The sequence below is a fragment of the Trachypithecus francoisi genome, unplaced genomic scaffold (assembly GCF_009764315.1).
Source record: "Trachypithecus francoisi isolate TF-2019V2 unplaced genomic scaffold, Tfra_2.0 Lachesis_group21, whole genome shotgun sequence".
Classification (NCBI taxonomy): Eukaryota; Metazoa; Chordata; class Mammalia; order Primates; family Cercopithecidae; genus Trachypithecus; species Trachypithecus francoisi.
The window spans coordinates 41,990,112-42,016,406 of NW_022681467.1; the positions used below are offsets into that span (position 1 = coordinate 41,990,112).

The 26,295-nt window shown below is 45.3% G+C and overlaps 1 protein-coding gene and 1 long non-coding RNA gene across 4 annotated transcripts in view; one reads left to right on the forward strand and one right to left on the reverse strand.

Moving 5' to 3' along the window:
• The window catches only part of ELMO2 (engulfment and cell motility 2), a 41,057-nt gene that overhangs the window by 4,918 nt on the left and 9,844 nt on the right, over positions 1 to 26,295 (reverse strand). The window contains exons 2-18 of one of the 2 annotated variants that reach the window (XM_033186615.1): positions 23,440 to 23,535; positions 23,082 to 23,125; positions 22,550 to 22,622; positions 22,115 to 22,164; positions 17,787 to 17,969; positions 16,078 to 16,177; positions 14,862 to 15,013; positions 12,185 to 12,263; positions 9,115 to 9,165; positions 4,536 to 4,658; positions 4,104 to 4,238; positions 3,403 to 3,507; positions 3,202 to 3,310; positions 2,272 to 2,408; positions 650 to 813; positions 423 to 535; positions 196 to 303 (exon numbers count right to left, since the gene is read on the reverse strand). In XM_033186615.1, the coding sequence (XP_033042506.1) occupies positions 196 to 303; positions 423 to 535; positions 650 to 813; positions 2,272 to 2,408; positions 3,202 to 3,310; positions 3,403 to 3,507; positions 4,104 to 4,238; positions 4,536 to 4,658; positions 9,115 to 9,165; positions 12,185 to 12,263; positions 14,862 to 15,013; positions 16,078 to 16,177; positions 17,787 to 17,969; positions 22,115 to 22,164; positions 22,550 to 22,622; positions 23,082 to 23,125; positions 23,440 to 23,514 (1,801 nt within the window). In that variant the 5' untranslated portion in view covers positions 23,515 to 23,535. The remainder of the gene's footprint in view (positions 1 to 195; positions 304 to 422; positions 536 to 649; positions 814 to 2,271; positions 2,409 to 3,201; positions 3,311 to 3,402; positions 3,508 to 4,103; positions 4,239 to 4,535; positions 4,659 to 9,114; positions 9,166 to 12,184; positions 12,264 to 14,861; positions 15,014 to 16,077; positions 16,178 to 17,786; positions 17,970 to 22,114; positions 22,165 to 22,549; positions 22,623 to 23,081; positions 23,126 to 23,439; positions 23,536 to 26,295) is intronic. The other variant, XM_033186616.1, reaches the window with a different exon arrangement.
• Positions 216 to 14,867, forward strand: LOC117068866. 2 transcript variants are annotated; one of them, XR_004431262.1, is made up of 4 exons: positions 216 to 328; positions 3,630 to 3,740; positions 9,387 to 9,659; positions 14,216 to 14,867. It is a non-coding gene; the product is annotated as an uncharacterized LOC117068866 (long non-coding RNA). The 2 variants fall into 2 exon arrangements; XR_004431261.1 differs by having other exon boundaries at positions 238 to 328; positions 3,143 to 3,740.

Below are 26,295 nucleotides of genomic sequence, written 5' to 3' on the forward strand. Positions count from 1 at the left end.
ACCTGTGAACTCATTATTTCTCCAAACCACCCCACCGAGTAGGCCAGGTAGAGGCGATCGCTGACAGATAAGGAAACAGGTCCAGAAAGGTGACAGGTACAAGCCCAGATGATCAGCTAGAAACAGCCCGTACTAGAACTCCTGTCTCCTGACAAGTCCACTGACCATGACGCATCAACAGAGAAGTGAACCTACTTTTCTCTTGCAGGGATTCGAATGTCACCTCCCCTTGTGGGTTGTCATCCAAGTCACCATAGTGAAGGACCTTGTGGTTCAGTGCCAACCGGCAGTACCAGAACCGTTCTGGAACACAAGGGAAACCAAACAGGTGAGCAACGACAGTACTGGGAAAGGCCTGGGCACAAAAGGGGCCATCCAGGCAGGCTCTTTCTGGCAGCAAGGATTGCCCTGTCTCCTCTCACCTTGCCTTCGGCGGTTCCCAATCTTTCGGAAGCTGCTGCCCTCACAGAGCCGGTTCAGGCGCTGTTGCTTGATCAGCTCAAGGATCTCGGGCTGGATCTTCTCCCTCAGCTCCCTGGGGCAGACACACACTGGAGTGAGCGGAAGGTCATGGGGACAGTGGAGCTCTGGAAGGAAAGCAGAGCTGGCAGCCACCTCCCCCGCCAGCCTCCCCTGAGATGGAGCTTACACAATTGGTGGGGACTGGAAGTCATCCTGACTCATCCTCTCAGACTGGCGCAGTCGTAGAATCTCAGAGTAACTCAGGCTACGCAGTTTGCTCTTGAACTGATCCAAAGAGTTGGGTTTGGAGGGCAAAGCTCGAGTGATTTGCTCTCGGACGACCTGCATAACCTAAGAGGAGAAGAACCCAGCCAACTCACACCATTATTCTTGAGAAATGGACAGGCCTATTATGGAGCACCAAGGCTCTTTCCTACCCCAGGGTCTTGAGCAGGGCAGGCACTACAGACATCTGCTGGGTGAAATAGGTATACCTTCATCTAAGAATGAATAACCATCTAAGGTTATTCAGGTCACATGACTGACACCGATAGATGCTTTATTTCCCATATATTTCAATTGGTCAATGGTGTGGGGAAATGAGCATGGATTTTTGTAGTCAGAAAGAAATGGGTTCGCATCTTGACTCTGTCCCTTCAGCAAGTCACTTAACATCCTCAGGTGTGATCTACTCATCTCTAAACCAAGAGAAAGGAAGACACATCTCCTGATAGGTGTTGTCATAAAGAATATGAGATACTAGCTGGTTGCAGTAGCTCATGCCTATAGTCCCAGCACTTTGGGAGGCAGAGGCAGGCAAATCACCTGAGGTCAGGAGTTTGAGACCAGCCTGGCCAACATGTTGAAACCACGTCTCTACTAAAAATACAAAAATTAGCCAAGTGTGGTGGCTCACGCCTATAGTCCCAGCTACTCGGGAGGCTGAGGTAGGAGGATCACTTGAACCTTGGAGGTGGAGATTGCAGTGAGCCGAGATAGTGCCACTGCACTCCAGCCTGGGTGACAAGAGTGAAACTAGGTCTTGGAAAAAAAAAAAAAAAGAATATGAAACACCACATGAAAGGCAGACACAGTGCCTGGCACGCTGTGGTGATTTTAAAAAATGCACTGGTCCCCTTAAAACAACTGTTAAAGAAAACAACAGGATACCACACTGCATGTGCCGTATGATCTCAGTAATGAAGGAAAAACCCGTAGGCAAAAAAAAGACTAGAGGAAAACAAAAATGTTTGTCACTGGATGGTGTGAATACAGGTAATTTTTTATTCTTTATACTTTCCACATTTTTTATAATGAGATGATCAACTTCAAAACACTCAACCCCTAAATGATCAGCTTTTGAGGGCCTGGCTCAACAGTGCTCTGCATAGAGTGGGAACTGAAAGCACCGAGGGATAACAATCGATTAAGTACCCAGGGTGTCCACTCTTCTCTCTGCTAACATTCCCAGTTCACAAAACTACAGCAGTGCCTGCAGAGTAAGCCTCAATAAACCACAGTGAGTCTTCTGTGCTTATCCTTCTGACCTCTATGGAGGACCGGAGGGACAGGTGCTAACTTCAATGGACAAATGAGGGCCTAAGGCACCAAGTGGAAGACAAGCTCAAGATCACAGAGGGAGCAACAAGCAGATGGGGCTGAACTCTCCAGTGCCTCAGTCTTATGACTCAGCTCTGCAGACCAAGCTGCTTTTCCAGCTCAGGGATTCTCCAGGTGCCAGCCAGCTGTCAGAGGTTGTCGTGTGATGGTCTCCTCCCGTGGGCCTCAGAGCAGCCTGGAGACACTGACCTTGTTGAAGTCCTCTGCTGTTGCCCTCATCTCCTTCCAGGTCTTGTTCAACAGCTGGATGCAGATTCCAAAGAGCTCTTCAAAGGCTCGGTCATGGGTAAAGAACATCGGGTGGTAGTCGTTGCGTCCTTCATTTGCTGTGGAAGTGAAAAAACAGGGAGAAGATGAAGCCTCTGTCCACAAGGGCCTGGGAGCTCACGTCCGGAAACTTTACACCAAAGTCCCGAGGAACAACAGCACACCAAGGAGCGCAGCTAATGGGGAGTGTGGGATGGGCGTTTCTCACTTCCTTAGCTTTCTTCTCCAGGGTGCATTTTCTTGCCCTCCCTCTACCCTGTTACAGACTCAGCCAGCCCTTACCTACAGGCTTGGGGTAGCTTTGGAATATGATTCAAATTGCCAGCTCAAACAGAGCAACAACCATGATTCCCATAAACAAGGATAAGATGGAATTATCAGCTGATGCAGTGATTTAAAACAAAAAAACAAAATTAAAAACCCACCTAAGGTTGTCTAGTCCCACTGACATTTTTTTTTTTTTTTTTAGATAGAGTCTCACTCTGTCACCCAGGCTGGAATGCAGTAGCACGACTATGCTCACTGTAGCCTTGACCTCCTGACACAAGTGATCCTCCTGCCTCAGTTTCCCAAGTAGTTGGGACTAGAGGCATGCTCTACCAGCTGGCTAATTTTTTGATTTTTTTTTTTTTTTTTTTTTTAGAGATGGGGGTCTCACTATGTTGCCCAGGCTGGTTTTGGACTCCTGGGCTCAAGTGATCCTCCTGCCTCAGCCTCCCAGAGTGCTGAGATTACAGGTGTGAACCACCATGCCCAGCCCCACTGACATTTAACTGTTTATAATAATTTCCAGTCTCACTGAGCTCTTGATGACAAGGAATGACTGCAGAAGAGGAAGCTGTAGAGACTTACGTAGTTCCCCAACCTGCAGGATTTCACAGAGCATTTTGGTGAGCTCAATGGCACTGCGGCCAAAGGGGCATTCATGTTTGTCTTCCCGGCTGCTGTTCTCCAAGACAATCTGTCAGGGGAAGGGAAAGGGAGGATTAGGGAGATGAGGGAGGAAGGCAGGAGATGTAGCACCAGGACTGAGGCCAGCTCCCCTGCCTTTACCCGGATGTAGGTGTCCTGGTGGACTTTAGCCAAGTACAGCATGTTGTCCAAGGCCAGCATTCCAGGAGGAGTCTGGGTAAAGTCCATGGCTGGATTGATGTGGTTCTAGAGAAATAAAGACACACAATTTGAGATGTAGTAGTCTCCCTGTGTGCAGGGACCTGAGGGGATGCCCTCTCGCCTCTCCTCTTGATGCTGCTACCATTTAGCACCCACCTCTGTCCTAGCTCTTTTCACAGCCATCACCACCACTGAACTGTGATCTCTTGGTTGCTGGATGGTGGCCGCCTCATCATGCATCCTAGAACCTACTTCGCATGATGCTGCACACCGAGTAGGTATGCAAGAAATACTTCTTCCAGTTAACTCCATCCTCAAGCCCTTACTCTATCACAAAATATTCACACTAGCTTTGCAAAGAACCTAGCAGTTTGGGTAGGAGGACAGGTCCCCTCTCTACCCACTCTAGCTGACCCCAACCCCCCTACAGATGGATTCGTTTCATAGGGCCAAACTTTGCACACAAACTCACAGACTCACCATCAACAAAGCAAAGCAAACATTAAAGTCCCACCAGCTTCCTAACTGTCATCTAGTCCAGGGTCACCATGGGGTTGCTTGTCAGGGCTCTGGCTGGGTGGCACCATTGACTTCCCATCAGGGGGGAGGGCCTACCACCATCTATGTTCTGAGGTTCTTACAGTAAATCCCAGCATTTTGTAGTCCTTGGTGTACATGGCTTTGCGTTTTTCTGTCCCACTCCCAGGGACATTGCTAGGATCAGACTCTGCGTCAAATGCAATCCTCCTCAGTTCAAATATGATGTCTCTTTGAGCCTGTGAGGCGAAACAGACAGTCAGCAGGTAAATCAGCTAACCAAGGGAGCAAGGAAAAGAAACAGTGGGTCAGGCTTTTCCGGGCCAAACTCTGGCCCCAATCAGTCCCTTAGGAGGCATCACCTCTACCACAGCAGGACAGAAATGGGCTTGGCTCATGGTACAGATCATGCTAGATTTTCTAGGGCAGATGCAAACTACTTCTGCAGACAAAGACCAAGCACAGTGCCTGGCACACAGACTAAGGCTGGACTGCACCACAGCCATGAGAAAACAGCTGCCCCACTTAGCACCTACCTGGTCATTGGGGTCCATCTTGGTCATCATCCTCTCTTCCAGAAGGTTAAAGGTTAGGACTTGAAGGACATATAGCTGATGGGCCATCTCAGTTTTGATGGGGCGGTTCCCTCGGATCACATGCTAGAAAAAGCACAGGCAGGGAGTAGGGGACTGAACTGATCTCTTTTAATGAAGGGTCACATCCATGCTAAGGAAAAGGAATGAATGCTGGGAAGGGAACAGAACTTTCCTCTGACACATGAGGACTTCATATTCTAGAAGGTGATGGGAGCATGAATGGGCTTGGTTCAGGCAGAGATGACTCACTGCAGGTCTGAAAGGCACCATCCCTTCCTCTGCATTCCCCTGGGCAGGGGAAGTAGAATGAAGGCAGGGGCTATACCCAGCCACACCAGAAATGGGGGAGGCTATGATACAGAACATTGGCGGCTGGACCTTCTCCAATCAGGCACTTCACAGGCCTACTAAAAGCAAAACAATAGATGGTGTGCATGGTGGCAGAGTTGTTTTTCCCTTAGAAAAATAAAATGCTTTGGATGGCTTCACCAAGCAGAGAGGCTTTGGGAAAGGCCACTTTCTTTCAATGATACTGAGATAGCTACACAAAGGAGGAACAGTTCACTCTCCCACCAGCTCCCTCCCACAGCCCTCTCTCCTTCCTTCCTTCCTTCGTCTCGCTTGTCCTCTCCTCTCTCCTATCACTCTGTCCCTGCTCCCTGTGCCGCCCACACCATGTCCCTCTCCCTCCTGACTCTCCCCTCCCCACTGTCTCTGTGCCCCCACGTTCCCCTAAGGGTTCATCACCTCCTCCTTTGTCCCTCTGATGCCCACCCCCCACTTTAGGTCCCCTGGTCCTGTCTCACGTTCTGTCTCTGTCTTTCGCATGCTGTGTCTCCCTCTGTCTGTCCTAGCTGATCAACCCTTGATTATGTTCCTGTCTCTCACCATCCTGTTCTCACTCCCACAATATCGTGCTTCCCTTCTTGCTCCCTTGTATTTCTCACTCCCCCTGTCTCACCCACCATCCTGAATCCTGTCCCTCTTGGTTCTTTCTTGCCCAAATGAGACTCTCCCCCATTTCCCACATGTACCACCACTATGTCCTTCAATTTCCCTACTCGGTAGCCCTGTCTTTAGGGCTGTGCCGTCCAGTATAGCAGCCACTAGCCATATGCAGCTATTTGCATTTAAATCAGTTAAAACAAATTTAAGTTGAAAAAGTGGCTCCTTAGTTGCACCAGCCACATTTTAAGTGCTCAGTAGTCACCGTGGCTGCGGCTACAGCGATTCAGATAGGGAACACTTCCATTAACAGAGTTCTACTGAATAGCAATGTTCTGGAGCGCTCTGACTTTAGGCAGGTATCTGACTCAGTATCTTTTTAAAGCTCCCTCTAACTTTGGATCAGCTCTCCCTAGAGTTTGCTCTGACTCTAGATCAATCTCTTTAGACCTGTGAGGTCCAGTTTGGTAGCCACCAGGCCCATGAAATGTGGTTAGGCCAAATTGAGAGGTGCTATGAGTATAAATGCATACCAGATCTTGAAGCCTTAGTAGGAAAAAAATGTCTTATTAGTAATATTTCACATTTATTACTTGTTGAAATGGTAACGTTTTGGATAGCATGGGTTCAATAAAATATATTATTGAACTGAATTTCCCTATTCCTTTTTCATGCTGCTACTAAAACGTTTAAAATCATGTGCATGGTTTGGGTTCTATGTCCACTGGATGGTCCTGCTCTAGACCTCTTCCCCTACTGTGACTCCAGTAGTCTCTCCTTTTTCTAGCTGTTTCTCTAGATCTGCACTTCCTAATACAGCAGCCATGAGCCACATATGGATATTTAAATTAAAATGAAATTAAAATTACAAATTAGGTCCTCAGTCACAACAGACTTATTTAAAGTACCACACATGACTAGTGGCCACCACTGCGGACAGCACTTCCATAGCATGTGCTAACATGCTGGAGTTAGGCCTCTGCCTGCATCCCTCCCTCCCTGTGAATCAGTGACCATGTCCAGTCCTCTAGCTCCCGCCCTGTCACAGGCACGCCCTCTGTCTCTTAAGCGCGAGATCGCTCTTCTTAGCTAAGTCTCATTGTTTCTTTCATCTCCCCAGCCTCACTCTCTTGTTCTCTGCTCTGTGCCCCCTGCCCCGTAACTTCCCTTCCTTCCCACTCCCCCCAGTTTCTTTTATGGCCAGGGGTTCTTCACTGCCATCGCCACTTCTTTTCCCCTCCACACCTCTTCCTTTGCCTCACTCTGAGGCTTTTCTTCTCTGCTGTTCCCTCTGTCTCCCTGTCTATCCTATTCCTCTCTCTTCACTTTTCTCCCTAATTTATAAAAGAGCTTTGAATAGAGGTGGAAGTTAATGTGATTCTGATTTTCATTCTCTTTAATCCTCTTTCTCAAACTTAAGAAACATCAGAGCAGGAAGGTAATTAATTATCCTAACACCAATGGCTTAAAGAAGTACAGCTCCAGTCTGATGAGTGACAGTTTGAGGTTTTACCTGAAGTCTCACTTGACTGTCAAGTATCTCAGTGTCTTAGTTCTCTGGCTTTACTCAATGAAGTCTCTGGACTGCAGTGACCATGCATTAGACCACACATTAGCCTTTTCCTGCCAGGCCACTTAAGTCCTGAGTCCTGATGCTGAACTGCCTTCTATAGTGAAATCTTTACTTGTTCACAGGGTTTGTCCAGAAATGAACTTCTAACACGATTAAATAGTAAGTCTCAAATATAATTAAATTTCCCTCAGAAGGGCACTCTCATCCCCACACATGCAGAAGAGGGTGACCAGGACAGCTGCTGAGGAGTGTAGACAGGAATGTGTGGGAACCTGTGTACTCCTGTGGGCTTGGGGCCCCTCCTGCCAGGTTGGTAGCTGGGTGTGACCAGGGAAGCAGCCAGCAGGGAGAAGCTGGTTCTGCAAGGTGAAGTCTGGCAGACTCTGCATGTTTAGAGCAGCTGACTGCTCAGCTTCACAAGTGCTCAGAGCTTACTTCTTCAATCCTATCACCTCTGCATCCTGTTCTGCCAATATGAGCAGAGTGCTTACTGAGTGCCAGACACCCTGCTAGGCATGGTATGTACATTACCTCACTTAGTCCTCATATCCAGATGAGCAAACTGAAGTCCAGAGAAGTTACGTGAAATGCTCAAGATCAAAGATTGGAAAATGGCAGACTCCAAAGTCCATGTTTAACTTAAGTCTTACACTTGACTTCTAATGTTTCATTTTATTCCCTTCACTGTGGTCTCCCAGGTTTCCCTTGTTTCTGACAATTGATAAAGTTGCCTACTTGTTTTTTGAGATGGAGTTTCGCTCTTGTTGCCCAGGCTAGAGCACAAGGGCCCCGTCTCGGCTCACTGCAACCTCCATCTCCCGGGTTCAAGCGATTCTCCTGCCTTAGCCTCCTGAGTAGCTGGGATTACAGGCACCTGCCACCATGCCCAGCTAATTTTTGTATTTTTAGTAGAGATGAGGTTTCACCATGTTGGTCAGGCTGGTCTTGAACTCCTGACCTCAGGCAATCCACCTGCCTCGGCCTCCCAAAGTGCTGGGATTACAGGTGTGAGCCACCGCACCTGGCCAAAGTTGCCTCCTTTTAATTCAGATCCTTGGCTCTCCTCCTCCACTCCCACCGGCCTCACCTCCCAACATCGGCCCTACTCCACCCGACAGGTGGTAACAGGGATTTACACTTCTTTCCAGATCCCCCTGCCAACTCCTGCTCTGCTCTCCTCCCTCAGGCACCCCTTAGCAAATACAAGTCTTTCATGTGCTCTTTCTAAAATGCAAATCTGGTCTGGTTATTTCACCAGCCTAATTAAATGCCCTCAGCTGTCCTTAGGAATGAGACTAACCTTTCCTGATCTGGTCCTTGCTACCTCTCTGGCCTCCTCACCCACTTGCTCCTTGCTGTGTGCCTAATCACACACTCCTTCTGGGTTCTGGCTACCCTCTGGCTGAAATTCCTGTTATTCCCGGTCTGCCTACTCATCCTCCAACGCTCACCTGAAGACATTCCTCTAAAAGTTTCCGGAAACACTCTTCTTCAAGGCAGAACTCACTGCTCCTCCTCCATCCTTTCCTAGACCTCAGACCGGGATCACACCGCACTATGATCACTAGTCTTTCCTACCGGGCCAGAAGGTCTTTGAGAGCAAATACACTTGTTTACTTAGTCCTGTCAGTGCCCTACACAATTCAGGTTTTTAATCAGTGTCAGCTGGATGAGTTATTTTCCCTGTTTGTGCCTATTTTAACATATTCCCTCTGGATAAAAATTCTGGAGTTGCAGGGCAACAAACAGTAGAGCTGGCCTTGGTCCCTCTCTGGAGTCACTGCAATTGCTGGTGAGATGGCCGCCTAGAGCCAACTCTGCTCACAGAGGATCACAGGAAAAAGCTCTTCGGTTCGAGAGGTATTTCTTATTGATAAGGTTCCTCTGTGTGTCCTCCTCACTCATTAATAATTTCAATAATAATATAATAACAGTAACAGTAATAATTGCAATTAATAGTAACAAAATAGTAGCAAAATACACCGTGTTCCAGGAACTCACATTCAGGATTATAGACCGGAGATGCTTCTGTGCAAATGCATTGGCCATATCCTATGAAGGAAAATAAGCAAATATAAGGCAGGGTGGCAGGCACACACCTGTGACTACTTCGAGAGGAAGGTGATGTCATAATTCTGAGCCTTTTTGGCTTTCTTAAATTTTTTTCCTCCCAAATGAAAAGTGGGTGAATGAACGAAAATCCACTCACCATCAAATGTATTTCACACTCTGAAACATTCCCTATTTCTGTGAGTGCAAATTAATTCAAATAGGATTTCCCTTTCTAATTGGCACAATCAACTGCACTGTCTTCAAAGAGAGATGTGGACTGCTTGAAGATGAGACACTTGTGTCACAAGGACATTGCACGTGGACACACAGCAGCGTGATGGTTTCCAAGCCACATGCATCGTGCCAGGCAGACCCCACCGCTAAGGCTAGAAGGAACTCTAGTGAAGCACTGACTCCAAACTTTGGAAGAGTTTTGGTCCAGCAACCCCCTCCCACCCTACAGCAGACGGCTGGGGCCTGGACACTCTACAACAGTAAGTAGTCTAGGATTCAGTTCTAACTGGCTTAGAGAACAATAGGTCCAGTGTTTTGGGTAATTTTTTATAACAGGCTCACCTTTTTTATAACATTTGATCCAGATTTGATCCAGATTTTGATAGTCATGCTTTATTTATTCATTTAGATATATATATATATATATATATCTTTATTTCTGAAGTGACTACAGTGATAATTTAATCACTGCTAAGGAGTCAGCTTCATCAAAAAGAACATCAGTGATTATTCTGCATTGTATTTGTGATACTGTGATACCCTGAGGAGCTATTGAGATGTGAAGCTATTTTCCCATAAACAAAATGGTCCCAGATTACAATGCCTTTAATTTTTCTGGCAGCTTTTCATAATTCTTGTCTCCTCCTTCCAGTGTCTACCATCACTTCTTACTAATGTTAATTACTATGACTTCATTTTCTAAACTGCTGCTTTCATTTAATTTTATAGAGAATCCTAAATTAGTGGGCCTGAGGGAGCTGTCACATCTCTCCTATGGAGTAGTATCTGTGAGCTCTGTGTCATTTTTCTCAGAGCTGAAAGGCCCCTCTCTCACACTTCTGGATTTCTAGCCATATTCCAAATGGCTGATGCTGCCAGGAACATTAAATTTTACTTTGCATTCACTGAATACATACTGGCTAGCAGAGGAGGACAGTGGCCTAGGAACTTCTTTGGTAACTATAGGAAGTCGACTGAGATTAAATCTTGCTGTGGACAACTCACAAAGTGGGTAATTGACAGTGGTCTGCAGCTAGGATATAAAGGTCTTAGACCGAAAGCTTCTCTGTGGTGTCAGGGGGAGGCATTTATTCCCTTTCATCTCCTTGCAAAGCTGACCTCTCTAAAGCTCCCTATAACGAAGAAATGAGCATCCAAATTCCCTTTTGTCGACTGTCTAAACCTTTTCAGATTCCTACGGTCTAGTAAGAGTCCAAAAAGGGCATGGATACCTTTTCTCTTCCACTAAAGCAAGAAAGAAGGTATGACGCATCCATGATATTGTCTAGATCAAAGTCGCAAGCTGTTTCTAAGTCTGGTCTTCCCTAGTTGAACCACAGACCCATGCAAAGGCAAGTTATAAAGGAAGGCTGGGGCCACACTCCCTGGGGCAGGTACCCCCTTAATCCTTTCTGTGACTCTAATCTGCAGTACTTCCCTAAGTGTCCTGACAAAGGAGATTCACGGCACACAACCTTTCCCTGGGTCTTGGCATGCCCTGAACATCTAGATCAGACTATGAGCTTCTTGCCTAGCTTTGACTTCCCCACCTGGAAGAGCCGGGGCCCTTTCCACATGGCGGTGCTACTTACAGTGACAGGCAGGTCTAGAGGATTAAGGTGCTTGTCCTGCCGGCAGAAAGCAAAAGCACAGAGAGAAGCAGACAGAATGAGCTTTCAGCTTACATTCAAACAAGGACCGGGAAGGCAGATTAACAGAGCCAAGCCATCCAAGACAAGGACAGACAGAACCACAGATGCTTCTGGTCTTCCCTCTAGAATCTACCAAGAGCTGGGTACATACATGATCCCACTTGGATTTCATCTTACTGAGCCCATGAGATTGTCAGAAAATGAAAACGTCTTACTTTTAACACCACTTGGGCTTTTCTCAGTGAAATCTAGAATGTTAGTGTTGGCAGGGCTGTCAGAGATCATTTAAACTGGCCCTTTCATTTTACGGAAAGAGAAACCGAGACCCAAAGAAGTTACAAACACTTGCCCAGCCAGCAGCAGGGAGAATACTTGGTCCCAGGCCCCTCGACTCTTAGGTCAGTGCTTGTTCCACCACCCAGCTGATTCTTAGTTTCCTCATTTGTGAAACAGGGATCTTGTTTTTCCTCAGACATCCTTGTGAGGTAAACAAGGCAGATGTTGTTGCTCCCATGTGACAGGTGAGGAAACTAAGGTTCACAGAGGCAGAGCTATCTGCATAATGTCAGTCAATGAACAGGGGAAGGAAGATGTTTAGAATTTGCATCCAGAGAACCTTTAAACATAAAACTTAGTGCAAAGTCCCATTCATATTGGACCCCTTTACCCACAGGGTCTCCTCTTCCTTATTCTTGATCCTGTAACCCAAGAGTTGGCAAACTATGGCCATATTAGGCTTGTTGCCTGTTTTTGTAAATAAGATTTTATTGGAAGACAGCCATACCCATTCATTTACCTACTGGCTGAGGCTGCTTTTGGCTACAATGGCAAGGTTGAGTAGCTATTACATAGACCATATGGCCCATAAAGTCAAACATATTTATTCTCTGGCCCTTTAGAGGAAAAAGTTTGAAGGGCCCTGCTCTCATTTAAGACCCAGTTGGTTTCCCCTCATAGTTCTTCCCTGGGTCTTCCTTAGCAAAGCCACCCTGCTGGGCTCCAGACCAGATGGCTAGGAAGAAGGACTCTTAGGAAAATGGCTGGATTTGTGCTTTCTGCACAGCAAGGAGTATATGGGGTGAGAATTCTCTCAGAAAAGCCCAGATGAAATATATGAAAAGGCAGCCACAGACCTGTCTCTTGTCCTCAGGAGCCTTCAGAAAAAGTGCATTGATCAGTGCAATGGCGTAGGTCTGAATCTCCTGATTGGAGCTGTGTCAATGGAGAAAGAAGGCAGAGGGAGATTAGAAGACTGAACAGCAAGATGATGCTTAGAGATGGTTTAAAACAATCACTCATAGATTATAAGCAAAGTGACCATGCTCTTGACCCAGCAATTTCACTAATAGGAATTTATCCTAGGACAGTAATCAGAGAGCTGTGCAAGATTTACTGATAAGGTGTTTCATTAAAGTACTACTTAAAAAACAATGGGAAGTAATCCAAATGATCACATTAGCTAACTGTTTATACATATGAGAATCTTAAGTAGTTATTAAAAGTCATGTTTTAGGGTCAAGATTCTCAACCTGGGATTCAGGGATAGGCTTAGAGTGTTTGTGAACCCCAGGAATGATACAGAAATTGTTCTATGTAGTTTGCTAACTAAGTGGTATTTTTTCCAAACTGGTGAGAGTACATACTTGTTACCAGATTTTCAAAGGTGTCTAGGTTGCAAAAAAGACTTAGAATTACCCTTTCAGAAAAATCTTTGACATGGAGAAATGTTCAAGATATATTATTCAGCTAAAAAAAATCAAGGTCCACATAGTATATATAATGAGATCCCGATTTTGTTAAAAATATGCATAAAAATACTGAAGGGACATTCAATTTAATGTTTAACAGTGGGTATGTCTGGAGGTGAGATAATGGGCAAAGAATTTACTTTTTGGGTTTTTCTGTATTTTTAAAGTCTTTGACTATAAACTTATTTTATTATGAACAAACAAAATAACTACAATCATTCTCTGGAATCTTACAATCCTGGTACTTGACATTTCCACCTGCCATGTCTTGGGTGCATTCTGTGGCTGTCTTTCCAGAGGGTCTGACAGGCTTCCTGGTTGGGTCACATGGTACCCAGGGAGTCTAACAGAGGGCACTAAGTGTTCCTCAGCCGAAATATAAGTTCTGGTGACTGCTGTGGGCTGAAAGTATTCATGATTGGCCCCTATGAGATGCCATGTTCCCCATCATCCCTCGGGAGGCAACTGGGGCCACTTGAATTCAGAGACAAAAAGAAACAGCGAGGTAGATGTGAGGTTACAGGAAGATCAGAATTCTCTATCTGGAGTTTATAATGTCCCTCTCACCTTAATCAACCTTGGTGGCTCACTGGGTATGAAAGCTGAGGCTAGACCAGGCATGGTGGCTCACACCTGTAGTCCCCAGCTACTCAGGAAGCTGGGGTGGGAGGACTGCTTGAGCCCAACAGTTTGAGACCAGTCTGGACAACACGGCAAGACCTTGTCTCTACAAAAATGAAAAAAAAAAAAAAAAACTAGCCAGGTGTGGTGGAGTGTGCCTGTGATTCCAGCTACTTGGGACGCTGAGATGGGGAGGATCGCCTGAGCCTGCAGTGAGTTATGATCATGCCACTGTGCTCCAGCCTGGGCGACAGAGTGAGAGCCTGTCTCAAAAAAGAAAAGCAAAGAAAGCGGAGGCTGAAAATTCCTTTAAAGTGACAAGGAGAAATCAGAGTTGCAAAGAAATAATTGTGCTTTCTGTTTACTTGGATTAGTCGGGAGAAACAAGTTGGGAGCATAGCTGAGTGAAGACAGGGCCAATATAAACTCCCAAATCTGGGAGCTATGACTTCCCCTTGAACTGGTGGGGGATTCTGGCAACATTCTGACAATGTCCAAAAAGACAGAAGTGAGCAACAGTCAGAAGAGAATCAACAGGAGTGCCACCGCTGTTTTGCAAAGTCCAGCTTCCTTACATGGTGTAGGTTGGTTGGAAGTGAAGTAAAAACAACAGAGATGGGAGAAACATTACTCCAATGGGTTCATTTGTCATATAGTCTCATTACCTGGTAAAATGTTTTAGGATGTGATAAGAGTCTTAACAAACAAAGGAAAAAAGTCCCTGAATTTACTGAATACCTAACCCATACTGGCCACTATGCTGGACCTTTTAAAAATCTCCTTTGATCTTCACAGGGTGAGAGGTGAAGATGATTAACCTATTCTAGAGATGAAGAAACTGAGGCCAGAAGAGACTAGGTTACTTGCTGATGGCAGTGACCTAGTAGGCACAAGAGCCTGGATTTGAACTGATATTCCAAACTCACGCCCTGTGTGATACTTCTTACAAATCACCCACAGCGCATCATCAGTTCAGTGAGCATTCATTCAACAAGTACTAATTGAGCCTCTACTTAAATCAAAACAGGGGATACAATGATTGGTCTGTTTCCAGGGGGCTCTATGTTCAAAATGGGCAACAGATAATAAAAATCCAGTATTTTATACAATTATCATAGGTACAAACAGAGACTGTTGGGCCCATGTGGGAGAAAGCATCTAATTTTGCCTGGTACCAGGGTAGTATGGGAAGACTGGGAAAATCTTCATTTTAACCTAAGGGGCAGAGAGTTACAGAGGATGTTAGGCAGGAGCATGACATGATCAGGTCTGAATGATGGGAGAAATTCTGGCAGGAGTGTGGAAGAGGTGACGAATGAATGTAGAAGCCAACCAGCAGCTTGGAATATAAGCAAAGCAGAGTAGGATTGGAAGACTTAAAATAAGAGGAGAGAAGAAGACATACAAGTGAAGGGAGGGAGGTGTAGGGTCTTTTACTCACACCTGGAGGTGTGAGATGAGCTGTCCCACGGTGATTTCCTCGGCTATCTTCTGGTACAGACTCTGGCTGTTCAAGACCATGCTCTCCAGAATGGCCAGGGACCTCTGAAGGATTGACACATCCACCATGGGCTGGCTCACATACCCTGCAATCTAGACCCAGAGATGGTACATCAACTGAGAAGCTCAGGGCCCAAGAAAGATAGAAGATAAGCATCTGATGCTAGGCCTTAAAGCTCTCTCTGCTTCACATTTGGGCAGCTGTTGCTAGGTGGATAGTGGTATCTGGTTTATCGCTACCCTGGCCAATGTGCCAGGGATTCCCTTGGCATGGATACCTTAATCTCAGATTATAGTATCCACTTAATCATGATTCTTCAGAATCTAAAAGCTTAATTATTTTTATCAAAATAAAGGTTCCAGCTTGAGAAAGTGGTATACAAAAGCAGAGAATTTTACTGATACTGGGATCTCATTTTATTTCCATGTACCTCCACTGACACACATTTTCCCTAAACACACTTAGACTTCTGAGAGGTAGAAAGGACCTTGAAGCCTTTTCCTCTAATCCTTCTTCTCAGTCCTCATTATAATATCCTTGACACGTGGTCATTTCACTTGTGTCCAGTGTTGGGGAGTCCCAATGTCCTAAGCCAGTGATAGGTGAAGTTCTAGGGCAGCAGATAGAATATTATTCATTGGTTTTAGTTCAGTTTTCTGAATTGACACTGCTCCTTTGTGTAAAAGAAACGAGGGTAAAACCAGAAGTCACCCCTTACCCACTGAGCTTAGTCTGACAATCCAAACAGGCTACCTTGCAGATTTGTAAATAGAAGGCAGAATTACAAATGAAATGTACTTTTTTTTTTTTTTTTTTTAATACAAAGAGAAGAGAGAGCTCAGGAAGTCGGTCAAAAGACTCAGGGCTAGTACTGGTTGACTGGCTGGCTTTATCCCCAGTCTCACTGACGATCTAATTCTACTCTGATCATATTTAGTTCTGACAGTTCAGTTCCATCTCAGTGCAGGCCCTGAGAGTATAACAAAATGCAAATCTTTCAGAAGCCACAGAAGACCAGAGCTTGAGGATGAAAAATCTGGCCCCAGGGAATATAAAGCTGATCTCACCAGAATGGCGATATTGCCTGTATCTCCCCTTAAGCCCTGTGAACTGGCAGCTGAGGGAGGAAAGAAAGACAGAATGTTGGAGGCCTCACCTGCTTAATAAAGGTGATTGAAACCATGTCCCAGGAGACAATGCCATGATCCATGAGCTCTAGGAAGGCAGTCAGGGTGAATGCCAGCATTTCACTGTAGCTGAGACACGTGCAACACACACAAAATAGACAAGGATTCAGATCGGGAAACACAGGTGTGAGGGCAGCCACAAAAAAGATGACTTTTAATGTGAACACCCCATGGGAAATCAGTCGATGCAACTGTAACTGTGAGTGCCTGTGTGCACACCTAGCCAGATGCAGAGCAGATTCAGCCCAGGTATCTATTGCTGCAAAAAAAAAAAAAAAAAAAGAAAGAAAAAAAATGCTGCTGGGTAATTAGATCTTCCATCTCCATATGCTTCATCCCAGGGACACAGAATCCCTTATCTATTTCCCAAGACCAAAGAAGACATTGGACCTTTGTCAAACTCCAACACCTGTCGGGGGAACCTAAGGAAGCGTACATGCCATGTTAACCTTTGGGCCAAGAGGCAGTAGAGTGCAAGAGATGAGTTCAGTTCCTTTCCACCTTACTAACCAAGCAAACTTTATCTTTTCAAAATTCAATTTCTTCCTCTGTAAAATCAGATTAGTCTCACAGCGTTAACCTCACAGGGTTGTAGAGAGGGCAAGATGATGATATATGCAAAGCTCTTATTCTAGTGCTGGTAGAGAATAAGGATTAAAATGTTTTCTCTTCTCCTTATACATTAATCCTTTATATATCTGTACGGTGCTCTAGAATTAACAGATGATATTCCTATTTACAAAGCATGTTCAGACACATTCTCATTAACAATACTTCTCACAATAATACTGCAAGGTATTATCCTCAGGCTAAAGAGAGGGAAACTAAAGCCAGTCTAACCCTGTACTCTCGGGAGACTGTAGAACTATGTCAGTGCTGATGGCAGCTGAAGGCTTCAGGACTTCAGTACACCTGGAAGATCCAATATGTAAAACAAGTATCTCTGATTAGTTACTTGATTTGGCTGAAAATTTCAATAGTTGATCTATGGGCTGAGAAGATTTCTGATTCCTTCTTCGGCAGGTTAGGCTCCAAGCACCAGTTTACTGACTGCTGCTCATAAGGCACAGCTGCCCACCACATGCACGTCAACTCTGGGGTATGATGAAGATGCTTGTGGGTATCACAAAGTTCTGGTCTCCTCCTCCCTGTGCAAAAGTGTGGCAGGGTGATGGTGAATGGGTAGGTTGAAACCTGTGGTAAACACAAAGGAAGGCCTCTGTGTGTGTCTGTGTGTGTGTTGTGTGTGTGTGTGTGTGTGTGTATGGGATGGGAGGTGACTGGAGAGGGAAGAGCAGGGGATGATTACAAACAGATACCTGGGAGATACTGGAGCATCTGCTCGCTAACCCTCATCGGACCAATCATTTCCAGCAATTGACAGGTCTGTCACGACCTCACCGCTCTCCTCCTGACTTCTCTAGCCCCTATTTTTACTGCTCACTTGGCACAGTCCTGATTTGTACTATTATTTGTGAGAGCCCAAATACACTACACGATTTAGAACCACAATATGGAATTCTCTTCTCGGTATAGACTCTAGTGCTTGGCACACTGCTCTGTATGCAGGTGATATTCAATAAACTCCTTATTTGACTCAAGGGAAATGAGACTAGGATGCCCTGTGGGATGTAGTAAATTATCAAAGTCCTTGGAACGAGACCTTAGTCATACTCACTGGGACAAGAGCTTGGTTCCACTTTCCACGAGCCTTGTCAGCACAATGATGCCATCCATGTTGATGAACTCAGTAGCGAAAGTCACATCGGCAGAGAGCTTGGCCAGCTCCTTCATGGCATCCAGCCGGGTCTCCATGTTGGATGACTGGGTCCTCTCCATCAGCTGGCGTGCAGCCCGGGACTAGGAGGCCAGGGACAACATATGTGCCATCTGCTCCTTGGAGAAGGTTACTACTCTGTGGATAGCTCACAGAGGCCCTTCTGTGGACATCCAAACCTGAGGCAGAACTAGTTTTCTCACACTGCTTAGGAGTTGCTAAATAAATGTTTGTGGGATCAATCAGGGAGTTATTAGTATGCCAAAACCAATCTATAGTTATCTGTATCTTTTCTGTACCACTTTGGTCTGTGGATTTAAAAAATTCCTACCAAGGGAAGACCAGAGACATCTGGGAGGCCCACTAACGATGGTAAATCACAGAGAAACAGATATTGGTTTAATAGAAGGTTTTCTATTAACTAAAGCTGGCTGGCTGGGTGCAGTGGCTCATGCCTGTAATCCCATGACTCTGAAAGGTCAAGGCAGGATTGCTTGAGGCCAGGAATTAGACACCAACCTGGGCAACAGAGTGACACCCTGTCTCCACAAAAAAATTTTTTAAATGAGCCAGGTGTGGTGGTGCACACCTGTAGTCCTAGCTACTCAGGAGGCTGAGATGGGAAGACTGCTTGAGCCCAGGAGTTCAAGGTTGCAGTGAGCTAGGACTGCGCCACTGCACTGCAGCCTAGGTAACAAAGCAAGACTCTCTCTCAAAAATAAAAAATAGGCCGGGCGCGGTGGCTCACGCCTGTAATCCCAGCACTTTGGGAGGCCGAGGCAGGCGGATCATGAGGTCAGGAGATCGAGACTATCCTGGCTAACACTGTGAAACCCCATCTCTACTAAAAATACAAAAAAATTAGCTGGGCGTGGTGGCGGGTGCCTGTAGTCCCAGCCACTTGAGAGGCTGAGGCAGGAGAATGGCATGAACCTGGGAGGTGGAGCTTGCAGTGAGCTGAGATCGTGCCACTGCACTCCAGCCTAGGAGACAGAGGGAGACTCTGTCTCAAAAAAAATAAAATAAAAATAAAATAAATGAAAAATAAAATAAAATTGGCCAGGCACGGTGGCTTAAACCTGTAATCCCAGTACTTTGGGAGGCCGAGGCGGGCAGATCACAGGTCAGGAGTTTGAGACCAACCTTACCAACATGGTGAAACCCTGTCTCTACTAAAAATACAAAAATTAGCTGGGCATGGTGGCATGCGCCTGTAATCCCAGCTACTCAGGAGGCTGAGGCAGGAGAATTGCTTGAACCCGAAGGCAGAGGCTGCAGTGAGCCGAGATCGTGCCACGGTACTCCAGCCTGGGCAACAGAGCAAGACTCCATCTCAAAAAATAAATAAATAAATAAAATAAAATGAAATTTATAAAACTGTTAGACAGCAGAAGAGGTTTCTCTTGAGGTATTAAGCTCCCTGTCACCAGAAGCAATCAAGGAGAATCTGTCAAAGACGCTGTAGAAGGGATTCTTGCATTGGGTGAAGAATTTAATCTGATGTCCTCTAAGGTCCCTTTTAATCTGAAAATGTGAAAAGCTTGACAATTTTTTTAAAACTTTATCTCAAAATCCATATGATTGTTCCTCAAAGTGATAGTTCTGGGGAAACTTTAAGAACATCAAGGAGCCAGAAACAATTTCCCAATCGTTTTTTGAAAATGCAGTCTGGTGAAAACAAAACCTCCTCCTAGCACACGAACTTTTCCTAGCAGGATGCCCGCCTCCTTTTCTGCAAGCTGCGGCTAAAATCCCTCCTCTAGCATTCACTGGGCTTTCCTTCTGCTGAGCTTGTTACTATATAGTGCCTTACAATTTATTGTTTCATCATTCTCTGTTTTTTGGGTGTTAATTTGATGTTCTCCACTAGAAAGCAAGAGCCTTAAGAGCAAAAACACTCCTGTCTTCTTTCCTTTGTATCAGTGTTAAGCAAGTGACTGGAGCCCAATTCCTGCTGCCACCAAGGAGTCAGACCTGCTGGCCCTCTCCCCTTTGCCTCTCCTCTTTCACTATTATAAAGCTGGCCCTTCACAGCACAATGCTCTCTACGATACAGAAGCCCTCACTATCTCTACAGTGGACAAAATGTGCGCCACAGGAAAAGGTCACAGCATAGAGCAATCTGAAGAGCACTGGTCTGCATCCCACTTAGAAACTTCCAACTCTGCCAATTTTCCTCCTGAGACAGCATTTCTGGGCTGCTGCCTCCCGCGCCAGAGAGATGTGCTTCTGGGAAAGGCAACTGCACTGTGCAAGAGGTCTGTGAAATGTGTCGGCACTTCCATAAAAGTGAGTAACTCCCAGGCTGTCGTATTAAATTACCAGAGCTAAGGAGGGAAGAATGAAGTCCTTAAGATGAGAAGAGTTCAGGAGAAGAGGGGGAGGCAGAAGAACATGATGGGAGGAATATAGGCCTAGTGAGACAGACCTGGGTCTGAGAGCAGGCTTGGCTACTTTATTAGCTGTGTGGCAAGTAATTTAACCTCTCTAAGCTTTGGTTTCCTTGTCTACAGAATGTGGCTATCAAGAGTACCTATCTCATGGGATGTTTATAAAGATTAGATTATTTAATTACACAAAGTATTTAGCAAAATACAGGCATTCAGTAAATACCACTTCATACCTCCCCTCCTCTCAGATGAACCAGTCTCTCTCTGCACCAGGAGAAGAGGTGCCATCATGTCCTTAATATTCTGGCTGCGCTTCTACAAATGTAAGCAAAGGTGCAACCACATGGCTGTCTTCCTCATGGGTCTAGCAGTCAAGGTGATTCCCTCTACCTGGGCTTTGAGTACTTCCTCTCCTGGTCCACTAAGGTCCTGTTCTATTGATTACCTGCTTTCCTACACCTTCAACCTTCCTGTCTTCCATCTTAACACATTCTTAAGGGCACATACAAAATTGCAACAGAAACAACCATGAAGGGTCAGAAAGGTGAGGAATTCGGCAGATGGGGACAGGAGTTGGGGGGAGACCTTTTGCTACATCTCTGTGAAAATTTTTGATTTGTGAAACACATGAATGCTTTACGGGCTTTTAAAAAGCACATCTTTTTGACTCCACATCCTCTTCAAGTTATCACCTTCTGTGTTTTATTTTAAAACCAAGCTTCTTGATACAGCAGTAGACTCAAAGTCCTTACTTTTTTACCTTTCTTTTACTTGACCCAGTTCAGTCTGACCACCTGGCCTCCCCACCGTAATTTTTTTGTGAAGATCACTAGTGTCCTCTTCACCTCCCGTTATCAGACAGCTTTTGTTCTCAGTTTACTAAATTTCTCTGCTCATTAAAAATTGCAGATCATACTGTCCTCAACCCTGACACTCTCCCTGCCCAAAGCTCCTCAGTCACTTCACATTCTCGGTGTTCTTTCTGCCCTTCTGGTTGCTTCCTTTGTGACCTTTAAGGGCTGCTCTTGCAAAAACCAGGGTCATTCTCCATTCTCCCCTTTCCTTCCACATCCAGCATGTCACCATACTCATAAAGCTTACCTCCTAGATACTCTTCATATCCTTTCATGTCCATTACATTTGCCTTCACTGGGCTCGTAACATTCCTCCTTAGCCTCTTCAAAGGTTCCTACTACCACCAACCTTCTTCTTAAGGCCCATCTTCCGCACAGTCACTAAAGTGATCTTTCTAAAACTTAAAAATCTAAACATAACATATCTTCCTGCTTAAAATCCTTCAATGTCCCTAGTTTCCTTCTGGACAGAGTTCAAACCTACGAGCAGGCCATCAAGGAACCTTGAATATCTGGCTTCTCAATGACTGCTACAAGCCTCCAGCTGCCAAGTACTTGTGCTTTTCCCAAACACAGCAAACTTATGTGCCTTGGCATCTGCTGATTTCTGACTGGAATACTTTTCCTTTTCTTATTTCTCTAGCTAATTCTTGCTCATACTTTAACATCTGAGCTAAGTGACCCCTTCTCTGGCAAGGATTTCCGGAAATCTCCAGGCTGAGTTAGGTGGTCCCCTTTGTGAGTTCCCACAGCTCTCTAAGCAACTTCTTCTCAAGACCCTTGAGACAGGCCTTCAATTACATTTGTTTACTCCCCACTAGGTGGTAAGAACCAAGACACTCTAATCTTCCTGTATTATTTCCTGATACAAAAAGACTGACTTTTTAATCTCCAGAGTCCTTGTTTCTAGAACAGAGCCTGGGCCATGGTAGGTGTTCATATTTGTTTGTGACATGAATAAGCTCCGAAGGAAAGAATACCTAGCGGGGAGATAGCCAGTTGTAAGACTGTCCCATTCTTAACATCACTGCGAGTCTGGGTAGTGAAAAGCAAACAAACAAAAAAAGTAACTATGATAAAATGTTAAAGTGGTACAAGCAAGCTGAATCAACAACGTTTTGTCTTTTTTACAGTAGATGTAACTGAGGCTCTTCAGCTGGGCCCTCTTCTCCTGCTTACTCCTTGGCGAAGAGCTTCTAAGATCCTCTTCTAGCACCCTGGGCCCACAGCAAGTAAAAGCCACCTTTTTCCAGCCACTAGGGAGGAAGAAGGGCTGGTGCTTCCCAGTCTGTCCAGAGAGTGACTCTTTACCCAACACATGAAAGCTACCTGGATGCTAAGTGAAGATAAATAGTGCGTCTTCTTGGGTCATTTACTTCCAAGCAAGGCCCACAGTTATTTTGCCTCTCCCTGTACTAACCTGTTCGGTGATGTACAGCTGAGGACCATCTGCGTAACGGAGGGTATAATACTCTGGGTTTGGCAACGACCACCTATGCAAGAGAAAAACAGTACATCCCACTTGGCCACTCTCTTGTCCAGAAGCTGCTCATAAATAATTTTCAATAAGAATTGCTCAAGGGATTGGGTGGCCTATTTGGAATACAGTGGAAAAAAACAAAGCTTTAGGTTGTCATGTAGAAAAAATCATGGCCTCAGCCTTTTGTAAAGATGAGCACCACAAAAGGAGGTGTGCAGAACTGAGGAGGGGTCTCAGATTCTACCAGGACCTCAAGCAGAGCAATGCTAGACTTTAAGGAAAAAATTAAGAAGTATAAACGTCTTAGGGGTATTGTTGTCAACTGTACTTCCTTCCCAAGACAATGATTCCCAAGACCCCCATGCTGGGGACCTGCCTAACTGGAGATCCTTCTCAGAACTCCCCTCAAGGTGTGGCAGTGCTCCTTCAGTCGGAGCTGCCACTGTCGAAAACGAGGTCCGTTTCAACCTACCCATCACAAACTTCCTTGATAATGGATGCCAGGGGCCGTTTCTGAAAGAGAGAGAAAGAAAGCCTTCAACAGCAGCAACATCCTACTCATGCCAAGGTTCTGACAAGAGGGCTGCCAAGCAGGGTCAAGCTGGGGCATGAGAATGAACTTCTTTCCTATTAGCTTTTGTTGAAGAGGAAGCCTCTCCCAAGCCATGGTGACCGACCTTCCCTAGGGTAGGCCAGGCCCAAAGCTTAGCCTTCCTGTTGCTGGTTCTTATTCTTGATGCCAGTGGTCCCCATCCCTCAAGATGTCCTCTGCCATGCACTCCCCAGGTGCCTTTCCTTGAACCACTGCTTCTCACTTCAGGAGCGTACCTGTCGATTTCAAGGAGCTGGGCGTTAGCACCTGGCCACTCAATGGCCACTTTGACAATGTCTGATGGTGGTGGCATCGTTCCCAATGGGCTCTAATTCTGTGGGACAAGAACATAGACATGGCTGCCTGGGGAGAAAGAATCTGAAAGGTACAAAAAGAGTACATCTTCATTTTTCACTCTTGTTACATGTTTTGAAGAGTCCGAAGACAGACACTGCATGAAGTAACACATGAAACTACTTGGTGTGAATTTCTCTAGATCATACCACAACCTCTCCTTGGGGTTTTATTTGAGATTAAATCAGCAAGAAGAAATGGGACAAGCTATCATCCGCAGATCAGCCAGCAGCAGGATGTGCCAGCGTGGCACGTCAGCTGAAGAGTCAAGAGGACTCAGTGGTAGAACGCATTTACTGTAAATTCCTGTCTTGAGACCTTGGGAGAAGAGAAGCATATGCTCCGAAACAGATAAGAATAGACAGCCTTTCTTGGTTGAGTGGTTAGCTGGAGGAGCCAGGCTACTTCTTTCTGCAGTCACCCTAGGAAGATCCCAGCGTCAGCGGGGCCCAGACTCATGCTCTCTTGCTTCCCCCACACTCATCGATGCCACTCCTTTCCCCTCAAAGGACACAATGCAAAGCCTCCTCTGTGTGGGACGACATCAGAAAATGGGGAAGAGAACTGGGACAGGAAATGCTATTTTTGTCCCTATTGCCAAGGGCAAGGGTGGCTGACAACTCAAGTGGAGGGAGGTAAGCATATCCTCACATAAGGGCCCCTCTTACAAGGACAAGGCTTTGCAAGTACCTCTGACCCCCTCCCCCACTTCTCTCCAAAATAAAGGAAAATAAATCATCTTGAGCAAGTCTGGAAGATGGGCCCATGTGACTGGTATCCTAGGCAACTCTGATAGCTTACTGGTATTCCAAGCAGTAACTAAAGCACACTCTCTCCAAGGTCTGACGAAGGGAAGTCACTTGGCTGATGGATTATTTCAATGTATATTTATACTCCTTGCCTACAGGTTCAGGAGAGGTCTCTCTCTTAATGAAAAAGACCTTTCTGCATCCTCCAGGTTTAGCCATTCACCCGCAATTCACGACTCGCTAATGGGGACCACCTGCCTCTCCTGGCGTACAAAGCATAGCTGTCGCGAGGCTATTATGCATGTATGCTATCAATTTTTCAACCCAAACACAGATGTCAGTTCTCACAGCCTGGTAAGTATAAACCTCTTTGATGAAAAGGAGTAAAAGTCCTGTCCCTGACAAGCCCACTGGCCTCAGAAAGAGGGATGCTTTCATGACCATTTCCTAGTCAGGATGGGATGCTTCAGAAGTCTGCTGTTATAAAAAGCCAACATTTCCAGACCATGACAATGTAAAGGGACTAGCTTTCCAAGTGCTTTCACTTATTTTATTGTGTCCTCCCAGCAGCCCCATGGATTAGGCAGAAGAGGATTATCACCTCCATTGGAAGATGGCACAACTAGAGCTCAGTGTTTTGTTAAGTGCCCAAGGTCACCCAGCTAGTAAGTCACAATGGGGAGACAGAACTTGGACTGGCTTCGGCCAATGCTTCCCCCTTTTCCTCTGAGCCAGCCTCAACTTCTGTCCACTGCAATTAAACGCGGCCTAAAGGGACTGAAGTGGGTTGGTCTTACGGCCCCCAAAGGTTCCATAACTTCTGCAGCTCATGGCAGAATTTTTCACATGCAATTTTTATGTGCCTAGACGCAAAACAAACCTCAGAAAAGAAACTGGCCCTATCTGCATAATTTCTGGGGAAAATGCTCTGCTCCAGTTACAGGAAGGCAGGGAGCTCTCGTTCCAGGGGCGGCGCCATCAATCTCTGGATGCCTAGAGATGCCTCCTTATCCTTATCGGCAAAACTCCTGCAATTAGCAGACAGGACTGCATGGCTGTGAGGTCAATTTTAAAAACTGAGGTATAATTTACATACAATAAGTATGTTTGTATATATAATATACATCATAAAAATATACACATGCATCTCCTTGTAACCACCACTCAAAACGAGACACTGAACATTTTCATCACCCTAGAAAATTACTTCATACTTCCTCTTCCCGTCAATCCTTCCAGTTCTTTAAAGGGGAATTTCTGACTTCTGAACATCATCCATGAGTTTTGCGTGTTTTTGTACTCCATATAAATGGAACTATACAATATGACTTTTTAGATCATTTGTTTAGTTTGGCTTCTTCTTATTTTTAAAATAAGCAGGCACAGAAGGTACAACAGAAAGAGCACTGGGCTGGAATGATTGTCCCTGCTGAAAAAAGTGACTGGATTTACAGCCAAAGGCCTCAGGACCCAATCCTAGGTCTTTCACGATGTATACATGTCCCTTTAACCAAATCTCAGTTTTCTTCTATTGAAAGATGTGAGTGTAGAACTAAAGCATACCTCAGGTGACTTCAAAGTCTAAAAGTCCATGATTTTTAAGTGGAATGTAAACAATCCAAGTGAGGATGCCCATTTTAAAGTCCTCACCAAAAGAAGTTATTACACCCTTCCTTAATTTTGATGGTGCTGCTAAGAAACAACCCACATTATTTTTAACTCCTTTCTGAAAACCATCTTTGGACATAAATGAGCTAAAGCTCATTATGTTATACCTATTATTTTCTCTTGACCCCGTATGACATATCCTAGGTTGATGCTCTTTATTGAAGTTAGCACTGAATGATTCTTGGCTATTCAAAAATTCATATACATTTTAAAGCATGGAGATTTGCAACTACTGAACTATTTGAAAGATATTAATAAGCCCCCATTCTCAGTGACTCTGTCCTTCCCACAAAGCCCAGGCAGCCTATCTGAACTGAATGACA